Genomic DNA, 12,323 nt, shown 5'->3' with positions numbered 1-12,323 from the left:
TCCTCCAACCTCATCTATTGCATCCGCTGCTCTAGGTGTCAGCTGATCTACATCAGTGAGACCAAGGGTAGGCTTGGCGATCGCTTCGCCCAACACCTCCGCTCGGTTCGCAATTACCATCCTGATCACCTGGTGGCTCAGCACTTCAACTCCCCCTCCCATTCCGAATCCGACCTTTCTGTCCTGGTCCTCCTCCATGGCCAGAGTGAGTCCCACCGCAAATTGGAGGAGCAGCACCTCATATTTCACTTGGGCAGTTTACACCCCAGCGGTATGAACATTGACTTCTCCAATTTCAGGTAGTCCTTGCTTTCTCCTCCCCTTCTCAACTCTCCCTCAGCCCACTGGTTCTGCCTCTTCCTTTCTTCTTCCCCCCACCCCCCACCCTCACATCAGTCTGAAGAAGGGTCTCGACCTGAAACGTTGCCTATTTCCTTCGCTCCATAGATGCTGCCTCACCCGCTGAGTTTCTCCAGCATTTTTGTCTACCTTCATTGTTTTTATTGAGCCTTTTGTTCCTGCATCCACTTCCCTGCCAGTTTATTATATTAAATCAGAGATTTTTCTATGATCCCATGAAAGAAACAAAAGGACCTAATAGCCTGCTTCTACACGGTAAAAACCCCATGATTTGAGTTTTATGACCTCTGCAATCCTTGGCTTCATGACATAAACTCATTAAAGATGAAAGAGGGAAGCCGGGTGGTGATTTAGAAGTTTGCATTCATCTCCACAGATCTGAAGTTTAATGGATAGGATAACTGTGCAACAGTCTGAAGAAGGGTCTCAACCCGAAACGTCACCCATTCCTTCTCTCCAGAGATGCTGCCTGTCCCGCCGAGTTACTCCAATATTTTGTGTCTATCTTCGGTTTAACCCAGCATCTGCAGTTTCTTCCTAAACAACAATTTCTTTTGTTGTGCATTTTCTACGGTTGAAGTTTTGATGTCAGACGGTAGTTCCTGCGTATTTGTGTTTAATTGCGATTGATTTTTAGTTCCCCTTCCACCAAAGGATTTGCGGGGTAATGGATAACTCTCTACAGTCCTAAATCCGTTTTATTCCTGATCCCAAAATGTTCTGAAGTCTGTTGGCCAGGATTATCTCCATCCCACTCCCCCTCCCCACCTCTCCTCATTCACTTTACATTTGGGCGAGATCCATGGCCAGTTTTTAATCAGATGCCTGCACGGAATAACAAGCCATCGCCAATGCCCTCCAGCTGCCATCTACTGCAAGGCAACAGTGAGGCCAAATGACAAGAAACAGATGGAATAAACTGCCCCCCTTCTCCAACTAACACACACCCTCTAGTGAGGAGCTAAGGAAACACAAACACTGGAAGAAGAGGGAAATTAAACGAAAAGGACCTTATGTCTAATTAAAATGTATCTACTATTTTAACACTTGCCACAATCAGATATGTGGCTGATTTGTCCTGAATATGCATTATTGTTCAATTTAGTACAATAAACAAACTGCTGGCGGTACTCAGTGGGTCGAGCAGCATCTGTGGAGATGGGGTAGGATGGATAGACAATAGACAATAGGTGCAGGAGTAGGCCATTCAGCCCTTCAAGCCAGCACCGCCATGCAATGTGATCATGGCTGATCATCCCCAATCAGTACCCCGTTCCTGCCTTCTCCCTATTTCCCCTGATTCCGCTATCTTTAAGAGCCCTATCTAGCTCTCCCTTGAAAGCATCCAAAGAACCGGCCTCCACCGCCCTCTGAGGCAAAGAATTCCACAGATTAACAACTCTCTGTGAGAAAAAGTGTTTCCTCGTCTCCGTTCTAAATGGCTTACCCCTTATTCGTAAACTGTGGCCCCCAACATCGGGAACATGTTTCCTGCCTCTAGCGTGTCCAAACCCTTAATAATCTTACATGTTTCAATAAGATCCCGTTTCATCCTTCTAAACACCAGAGTGTACAAGCCCAGCCGCTCCATTCTATCCACATATGACAGTCCCGCCATTCCGGGAATTAACCTTGTAAACCTACGCTGCACTCCCTCAATAGAAAGAATGTCCTTCCTCAAATTAGGGAACCAAAACTGAACACAATACTCCAGGTGTGGTCTCACTAGGGCCACATACAACTGCAGAAGGACCTCTTTGCTCCTATACTCAACTCCTCTTGTTATTAAGGCCAACATGCCATTCACTTTCTTCACTGCCTGCTGCACCTGCATGCTTACTTTCATAAACTGATGAATAAGGACTCCCAGATCCTGTTGTACTTCCCCTTTTCCCAATTTGACACCATTTAGATAGTAATCTGCCTTTCTGTTTTTGCTACCAAAGTGGATAACCTCACATTTATCCACATTAACCTGCATCTGCCATGCATCTGCCCACTCACCCAACCTGTCCAAGTCACCCTGCATTCTCATAGTATCCTCCTCACAGTTCACTCTGCCACCCAGCTTTGTGTCATCTGCAAATTTGCTAATGTTACTTTGAATCCCTTCATCTAAATCATTGATGTATATTGTAAATAGCTGCGGTCCCAGCACCGAGCCTTGCGGTACCCCACTAGTCACTGCCTGCCATTCTGAAAGGGACCCGTTAATCCCCACTCTTTGTTTCCTGTCTGCCAACCAATATTATCTCCATGTCAGCACCCTACCCCCAATACCATGTGCTCTAATTTTGCCCACTAATCTCCTATTTGGGACCTTATCAAATGCTTTCTGAAAGTCCAGGTACACTACATCCACTGGCTCTCCCTTATCCATTTTCCTCGTTACATCCTCAAAAAATTCCAGAAGATTAGTCAAGCATGATTTCCCCTTCGTAAATCCATGCTGACTCGGACCGATCCTGTTACTGCTATCCAAATGTGCCGCTATTTCATCTTTTATATTCGACTTCAGCATCTTCCCCACCACCGATGTCAGGCTAACTGGTCTATAATTCCCTGATTTCTCTCTCACCCGCCTTTCTTAAAAAGTGGGATAACATTAGCTACCCTCCAATCCACAGGAACTGATCCTGAATCTATAGAACATTGGAAAATGATCACCAATGCATCCACGATTTCCAGAGGCACTTCCTTAAATCGATCCTGATTTCAGATTGAGACCAAAAGACACGTCCTTTCCCTCCTCCACCTGGATCCATCTGCCTTGTTTCTTTGTCTGCTCCCAGCTATCACCCACCTGCAACTACTCACCCCTCTCCCACTGCTCCATCTGCAGGGTCTTGACCCTAAGCATGGACAATCTCCCCCGCCCCCCTCAATACAGATGCTGCTCCACCCGCTGAGTTCCTCCAGCCGATAGACATAACATGCTGGAGTAACTCAGCGGGCCAGGCAGCAACTCTGGAGAAAAAGAACGCTTCAGGTCGAGACCCTCCTTCAGATCTTTGGTGTAAACCAGCATCCGCAGTTCCTTCCTACACATCTGGGGAGTTCCTTCAACTTTTATATGACTTACTGTATATTCAAGGATCTGTATTATCTGCAGTGGGTAAGCAAACCGCTCAAGTGACAGAATTCCTGCTTTTGGGAGGAACATTATTTATAAATTTGCAGGCTGGAAGTGACCTATTTAATCTGGGCTTCCATTTTCAAAAATGTTACTTAGTTCCATGGCTGAAGAACATAACTGGTAGCAGAAGGAGGTCATTCAGCCCCTTCCATCTTACTCCAGATTCCAGCATCTGCAGGCTCATGTAAATTTAATGTAGGGTTGCAATGAACCATTGCCTCAGTGGCAGAAACCGACGGGAAATGAAACTGCTCACCAGTAAACTGTCTCAATACAACGCTCCGTTAACATGTACTCATTATACGGTGCAGCGACTTCTCTTGTGAGTATATTCATTCCCCAATGCAGAATATCCTACATGCTCTTTAACTAGGTGGCTTTGTGGTCCTGCATTTCATTTACTGGTTATTTGTGGGGAAGCCACTGGACCTGCGAGGGCAGTTTATGGAAGCTGAGGATAACCAACTTCATTTGAGTCTCACCTGATTGTCCGGGCTCACCGGGTCTGCCCACTTTTCCCACCAGCCCTGGTAAAGTGTCCACTCCATCGGCACCTGGCGATCCGGGCAGGCCTTGGAGACCAGGGTAGCCTGGATTTCCCCTTTCACCTTTTGCGATTTGCCGTCCTGGCCGCCCATCGAAACCTGGCAGATTTTACATTTTTTTAACAAAAGACGGTGAAATAGATTAAGATTAGCATTCAATGTCATCGTTTTTTTAAAACATATCTCCGTGTGTAACAGTATTTCAAAAAATCCCCAAAATGCGATCCTAAAGGGCACTGGGGTTGAGGATGGTTTCATTGAAGTCACTTCCTCTTCCACCTTGGTGACCGGAAACTATTGGGTTCACCAGAGAGAAAGGAAGAGGCTTCCCTCAAAAAGCACTCAAAATCCATTAGTGAGACCCTCTTCCTGCTCGCCTTCTTCCGCTCTCTTTTGCTCAGTTCCAACGTCCCATGACCAACTTAGCCTGCCATCTCCAGCAGCCCTGCCCATCTCTCCAATTAATCCGCCTATGATCAGCCATGATCATATTGAGTGGCGGTACTGGCTGGAAGGGCCGAATGGCCTACTCCTGCACCTATTGTCTATTGCCTATAGTGAGCTTAGCCCAAGACTGGGACCTGCCGCACCAGTGTGTGCCACCCACACACAGTCCCCACACACTGTAGTCTCAGAGATCGAATCTGTGGTCCATGAAGGTTTCATGCATGCACATTACTCCAGGTACTGGGCACTTGAACTTCAAGTTCAAGTGAGTTTATTGTCATGCTTCCATTCATCCAGTGGGCTATCCTAGTTTCATATTTGGACATGCATTGAACAATGAACACCAGTTGGTAAATGCTGAGCTGCTTCAGGTACCAACATGGTGAAGATCTCATTGAGATTAAGAGGAGGAAGCCCAGTGCACTTTCTCAGGCAAATCTTGGTCCTCTTGTTCGTGTTCTCGTTCTATGCTGAAAGGGCAGTGCCAGATTGGGGGCTATTGCCAGTCTAAACTCACTGCATGTTAACATCTCAAGAATTTATTAGGGCCTCTGCTAATCAAAATCTAAAGTAGCTTGAGCCGATAAACAAACATAATCTGACACTTTACCTCTCGGGGGGAAAAAGACACAACGTGCTGGAGTAACTCATCAGGCCAGGCAGCATCTCGGGAGATTAAGGATAGGTGACTCAAAATGTCGCTATCTATGTTCTCCAGAGATGCTGTGTGTCCTGCTGAGTTACTCCAGCACTATGTGTCTTTTTGTGTATTAACCAGCATCTGCAGTTCATGTGTCTACTTTACCTGTAGGGCCTGGTAAACCAGAACCTCCTGGAGCACCTTTTAATCCTGGTTTTCCAGGTTGACCAGGGAAACCCCGAGCACCTGGCGTTGCACCGTAGACCTCTCCTGGTTGTCCTTTCAGACCTGGAGTACCAGAAATACCAATCTTTCCAGGAGGACCTTCATTTCCATCCTGTCCGGGGAGTCCTGGTAGCCCATTATCACCTGGTATTCCAGGAAACCCTGTAAGACCAAAGGAAAATCTTGACTTAGTTAGTAATGAATGAGATTTGTAGCAGGTAGTTCGAGTAAAGAGTACAGAACCTTAACTAACATTCACATTCAAGGCTCGCTGACCCAATGTATAAAAAGTAAAATGAAGAACCACACAACACTGAGAGATGAGAGCAAATATTTTGGAAGACCCACAAAGACTATTGGGTGGACAACCATTTTGCGAATATAAAGATACAATAAACTGAAAGTGGATTCTCAATTAGATATGCCCTCCACCTTGTTCAATGCAGATATTTTCTTTATCAGAGTATTTTTCAAAGCCACTATGTGATTGCGGTTGATTTGGTGTTTCTTATGCTGTAACTATTTGTCAAAGATCGTTGACACAAAGCGGAGAAATTCAAATTCCCAGAAATTGTTCCAGGAATCACATGTCCCTCAGATTTAACGTATTGGACCCATAAGACTTTTCATTTAAGGGAAAGTAAAGTTTCCATCATTACCCGTAAGTTTGATACTCGAAAATGCACACCTCCAGATTCAGGGAGAGTTTCTTCCCAGCTGTTATCATCCTCCCACAACCAGAGAGCAGTCCTGAACTACCATCCACCTTATTGGTGACCCCCAGACGATCCTTGATCGGACTTTGCTGGTTTTACCTTGCACTAAATGTTATTCCCTTAGCATGTATCTGTACAATGTAAATGACTCGATTGTAATCCCGTAGTGCCTTTATACTGACTGGACAGCACGCAACTAAAGCTCCTCTCTGTACCTTAGTACACAACTGTAAACTATGAATATTAATTTGCTCATTCGACTAAGTCAGTGTCACACTGAAATGGTAGCAAATATTCATGAGAAACCATACAAAGTATGGCACTTGCTGCTAGGGTCAACAGTGCCTTATGTTGGATCAAACATATGGTGGATCAAACAAACTGGTTTTAATTGAAACTCAGTGACTGAGAAAAGAAGAGAGGCAATGCAGACAACCTTGGTGAACAGGTTACAATGTAGTCCTTGACCGGAGAACAATTATAGGAGAGACTATGGAAAGGATATAAACTGGTGCCAGGATCCAAGATGTCTCGGACCGACTTCAGAACATCCTCGAGAGGGAAGGTGAGCAGCCGCAAGTGGTTGTGCCTCATGGGCACAAACGACGTTGGGAAGAAGAGGAAGGAGGTTCTGCAACGTGAGTTTTGAGAGTGAGGATGAAGACTATAAAGCAGATTTCTAGGGTGTTATCTCTGGATTACTTCCAGTACCTCGTGCTAGTGATGACAGGAACAGGGAGACATGGGATCTGAATGTGTGGCTGAGGGGCTGGTGCAAGGAACAGGGATTTAAATTTATAGATTCTGGATCAGTTCCTGTGGATTGGAGGGTAGCTAATGTTATCCCACTTTTTAAGATAGGAGGGTGAGAGAAAGCAGGGAATTATAGACCAGTTAGCCTGACATTGATGGTGGTGGGGAATATGCTGGAGTCGATTATTAAAGATGTAATAGCGGCACATTTGGATAACAGTAACAGGATCAGTCCGAGTCAGCATGGATTTACGAAGGGGAAATCATGCTTGACAAATCTTCTGGAATTTTTTGAGGATGTAACAAGTAAAATAGACAAGGGAGAGCCAGTGGATGTAGTGTACCTGGACTTTCAGAAAGCCTTTGATAAGGTCCCACACAGGAGATGAATGGTCAAAATTAGAGCACATGGTATTGGGGGTTGGATACAGACGTGGATAGAAAATTGGTTGACAGACAGGAAACATAGAGTAGGGATTAACGGGTCCCTTTCGGAATGGCAGGCAGTGACTAGTGGGCTACCGGAAGTCTCGGTGCTGGGACCGCAGCTATTTACAATATACATTAATGATTTAGATGAAGGAATTAAAAGTAATATTCGCAAATTTGCAGACGACACAAAGCTGGGTGGCAGTGTTAACTGTGAAGAGGATGCTATGAGGATGCAGGGTAACTTGGACAGGTTAGATGAGTGGGTAGATTCATGGCAGATGCAGTATAATGTGGATAATTGTGAGGTTATCCACTCTGGTGGCAAGAACAGGAACGCAGATCATTATCTGAATGGTGTCAGGTTAGGAAAAGGGAAAGTACAATGAGATCTGGGTGTCCTTGTACATCAGTCACTGAAAGTAAGCTTGCAGGTACAGCAGGCAGTGAAGAAAGCGAATGGCATGTTGGCCTTCATAACAAGAGGAGTTTAGTATAGCAGCAAAGAGATCGTTCTGCAGTTCTACAGGGCCCTAGTGAGACCACACCTGGAGTATTATGTGCAGTTTTGGTCTCTTAATTTCAGGAAAGACATTCTTGCTATTGAGGGAGTGCAGTGTAGGGTCGCGAGGTTAATTCCCAGGATGGCGGGACTGTCATATGATGAAAGAATGGAGCGACTGGGCTTGTATTCACTACAATTTAGAAGGATGAGAGGATATCTTATCCAAACATATAAAATTATTAAGGGATTGGACACGCTTGATGCAAGAAACATGTTCCCGATGTTGGGGGAGTCCAGAACCAGGGGCCACAGTTTAAGAATAAGGGGTAGGCCATTTAGAACGGAGATGAGGAAAAACTTTTTCACACAGAGAGTTGTGAATTTGTGGCATTCTTTGCCTCAGAAGGCAGTGGAGGCCGATTCACTAGATGCTTTCAAAAGGGATTTAGATAGAGCTCTTAGGGATATGGGGAGGCAGGAACGGGGTACTGATTGTGGATGATCAGCCATGATCACATTGAATGGCTCGAAGGGCCGAATGGCCTACTCCTGCACCTATTGTCTATTGTCTATGTATTCAGAACAATCCAAAGTGATAAAATTACTACATTCTCTGTTATAAATCTCATGCCAAGGGTTGCAAAAAGACACTTCTTGCGCACTCTTTGAACAACCTTTCTATAATAAATTCAGATGCTTTAAATAAATACAACATGTTTTATTTCCATAAAAATAACAAGGATATAAATCTTCCATCTGGAACCCATGGATCACATTAAATCTGTCATGTGCCCGTTATTCATCACTGAATTTTAAACCTCAAATGGAAGTTTAGTTTAGTTTCAAGATACAGTCTGGAAACATGCGCTTTGGCCACTGAATCCATGCTAACCATCAATCATCCTTTCATGTTAGTTCTCAGTTCAGTTTCGTTTAGTTTATTACCACGTGTACCGAGGTACAGTGAAAAGCTTTTGTTGCGTGCTATCCAGTCAGCAGAAAGACAATACATGATTACAATCGAGCCATTTACAATGTATAGATATATGATGAGGGAATAACGTTTAAGCAATGTTGCTGTAGGAGTAAAGATTTAAGAATGTGGAGTTTTTGCAATCTGCTATCCCACATTCTCATCCACTCCCGACACACTAGGGGCAATAGGCAGAGCCCAGATCACCTACATCATCCCAGATCTTGTCTTTGGGAGGAAACCGAAGTATCCAAAGCAAACTCCACAGAGACAGTAATCGAGGACAGGATGGAATTGGACCGCAACTTTACGAACTGGATTGTTTCAATGAGATCAGAAGTAACACTCTTGTAAGTAGCAAGAATGGAAATTAATCCTCATTCCCTTGCACTAGCTTCCCCCTCTAACTTCACTGACTTTGGACTTTAGAGATACAGCATGGAAACAGGCCCTTCGAGCCAGCGAGGAGTCCGTGGTGACCATCGATCACCCCGTACGCCAGCACTATCCTATACTCTAGGGACAATTCACAGAAGCCAATTAGCCTACAGATCTGGAGGCCCTTGGAGTGTGGGAGGAAACCGGAGGTGCTGGAGAAAACCCACGTGGTCACAGGAAGAATCTACAAACTCCATACAGCCAGCAACCGTAGTCAGGATCTCTGGCGGGTAAGGCAGCAATTCTACTGCTGCACCAGTGTGCCACCCACTGGCCTCTTGTGTGACATGTCACATTGATCCTGTGAGGCACAGCAGGATCAGGGGGAGAACTTACCGAATAGTGCAAGGCTTGGATAGAGTGGACGTGTCGAGGATGTTTCCACTAGTGGGAGAGTCTAGGACTAGAGGTCATAGCCTCAGCATTAAAGGATGTTCCTTTAGGAAGGAGATGAGGAGGAATTTCTTTAGTCAGTGGGTGGTGAATCTATGGAATTCTTTGCCACAGAAGGCTGTGGAGGCAGTCAGTGTATATATTTAAGGCAGAGATAGATAGATTCTTGATTAATATGGTTGTCAGTGGTTATGGGGAGAAGGCAGGAGAATGGGGTTAGGAAGGAGAGATAGATCACCCATGATTGAATGGGGGAGTAGACTTGATGGGCTGAACGGCCGAACTCTACTCTCATTACTTATGACCTTATGACCTAACTATGAGCCATTCTCCTGCTGATCATGAAACTGTTTTGTTGCAATGACCACAAAGTGGCAGGAATTCCATCCTCAATTCTGATTCCTGCACAGATTTTGGCATGGGGCTCACTGTAATCTCTAGGAACTCTTGACTGGTTTCACTACCTACACAGGGGGCTGTGTTGCCAACAATCCTGTATTATAGAATTGTAATGTGCTCAGATAAAAGGCTGACTTTTGAACGCTAAATCTCATGGGATGCCTTTTATCCCATTCACGAGCAGTGGGAAAGGCTGATTGTTCAAGATTTCTAAGTGCATCCTGCTTCCACAGCATATGCAGCTTAAAACATGAAGCGGCAAATACTAGAGGGCATAGCTTCAAGGAGAGGAGCATGGTTTAAATGATTGTGATGGGTTCCTGGAACACAATGCCAGGAGTTAATTCCCGGGATGACGGGACTGTCATATGCTGAGAGAATGGAGCAGCTGGGCTTGTACACTCTGGGGTTTAGAAGGATGAGAGGGTTTCTCATTGAAACATATAAGACTGTTAAGGGCTTGGACATGCTAGAGGCAGGAAACATGTTCCCAATGTTGGGGGAGTCCAGGACCAGGGGCCACAGTTTAAGAATAAGGAGTAAGCCATTTAGAACGGAGACGAGGAAACACTTTTTCTCACAGAGAGTTGTGAGTCTGTGGAATTCTCTGCCTCAGAGGGCGGTGGAGGCAGGTTCTCTGGATGCTTTCAAGAGAGGGCTCTTAAAAATAACAGAATCAGGGGATATGGGGAAAAGGCAGGAACGGGGTGCTGATTGGGGATGATCAGCCATTATCACATTGAATGGCAGTGCTGGCTCGAGGGGCCAAATGGCCTACTCCTGCACCTATTGTCTCTGGTCTACTGTCTATTGTCTATTGAGTGGCTGTAGAGGCAGATATAATAGTGGCACTTAAGAAACGTTTGCATTGGCACATGGAAATGCAGAACTTGGAGGGATATGGATTATGTGTAGGCAGATAAGAGTTGGTTTTGGCATCATGTTTGGCACAGGCATCGTGAACCGAAGGACCTTGACCTGGACTGTAACAGTTCTACGTCCCACATGCAAGCTCAATGATGTTACCCTATGTTACCTTCACAATTATGTGAAAATACCTATCCATATCCCTTTTTGACCCCAAATAAATAAATGATGCTAAGAAGTATGGAACAACTTCCTACTCTCTTCAGATGCTCAACTGGATGACCGTAAGGCACAAATGGATAAGCACATACCTGGAGGACCTGATTCACCCAACAAGCCTGGAGTTCCAGGAAATCCCTTTGGTCCATTCAATCCTGGTCGTCCTGGGGTGCCAGGAAATCCTGGTCTACCTTTTAGACCTAAAAGTTATTTCACCACAAAGAACCGAGAAAGAATGATTCAGGAAGAAATCAAGCTGAGCAATATTTTACTTAATAACAACTTCAAACTGTTAATATCTTACTTCTTCTAAGCCAAGCTATATAAAAGAAGGTAGACACAACACGCTGGAGTAACTCAGTGGGTGAGGCAGCATCTCTGGAGAGAAGGAATGGGTGACATTTCGGGTCGAGACCCTTCTTCAGACTGATGTCAGGGGAGTGGGCGTGGCAGAGATAAGATGTGGTCGGAGACAGTATGACTAGTGGGGGAATTGGGAAAGGGGAGGGGATGGAGAGAGAGGGAATGCAAGGGCCATTTGTAGTTAGAGAAGTCAATGTTCATACCACTGGGTGTAAGTTGCCCAAGCGCAATATTTGTATGAGGTGCTGCTCCTCCAATTTGCTCTGGGCCTCACTCTGACAATGGAGGAGGCCCAGGTCAGAAAGGTCAGATTGGGAATGGGAGGGGGAGTTAAAGTGCCGAGCCACCGGGAGGTCAGGCAATGTTTCGGGTCGAGACTGTTCTTCAGACTGATGTCAGGGGAGTTGGCGGTTTTTTAGATACAAAATGCTGGAGTAACTCGCCTCTGGAGAGAAGGAATGGGTATATAAAACAAAGGAAGGAATACTGATTGAAGGTGTGATTTTGGTCACACAAATGCTGTGCTCCACAATGTTGTAACGCAGCTTTCTAACATTTCCCAATGTGTGTTTTGCACAAGATGGCTTTCTAACGTCCCCCTCTTAGGCCCCCCCCTTGGTCGTGGCTGACCATGGGTGTCCCCAGGGTGTTATTCCCTATATGGGGGACGCCTGTGCATGACTTTGTTTAACGTGGGGAGACTTGTGCACAGACAGCCACCCCACAGTCCTTGACAGATCTGGGTCAGGATCCAGTTGCATGGAATCCAAGACGACTCGAGACCCTTTTCTGCTGCAGCCTTTATCCGCCTTCCCAGCTGTTGTGATGCTCCACTTAGGTCAGCCATCATCCTCCTCCTGTTCCACCATTGAGGTCTTGGTTGGATTGCTTTTTGTCAGAGAGACCTCCCCCTCG

The 12,323-nt window shown here is 45.5% G+C and overlaps 1 protein-coding gene across 7 annotated transcripts in view; it reads right to left on the bottom strand.

Moving 5' to 3' along the window:
• Nucleotides 1-12,323, bottom strand: part of col4a6 (collagen type IV alpha 6 chain) — a 394,735-nt gene that overhangs the window by 92,405 nt on the left and 290,007 nt on the right. For all 7 annotated transcript variants that reach the window (XM_033030165.1, XM_033030164.1, XM_033030169.1 and 4 more), the window contains 3 exons: nucleotides 11,138-11,245; nucleotides 5,294-5,515; nucleotides 3,979-4,140 (listed from right to left, as the gene is read on the bottom strand). In XM_033030165.1, coding sequence (XP_032886056.1) covers nucleotides 3,979-4,140; nucleotides 5,294-5,515; nucleotides 11,138-11,245 — 492 coding nt within the window. The remainder of the gene's footprint in view (nucleotides 1-3,978; nucleotides 4,141-5,293; nucleotides 5,516-11,137; nucleotides 11,246-12,323) is intronic.

This window comes from Amblyraja radiata, chromosome 12, assembly GCF_010909765.2.
Source record: "Amblyraja radiata isolate CabotCenter1 chromosome 12, sAmbRad1.1.pri, whole genome shotgun sequence".
Classification (NCBI taxonomy): Eukaryota; Metazoa; Chordata; class Chondrichthyes; order Rajiformes; family Rajidae; genus Amblyraja; species Amblyraja radiata.
The sequence above is the reverse complement of the archived record's forward strand: the minus strand, read 5'-3'. Positions and strand labels throughout refer to the sequence as shown.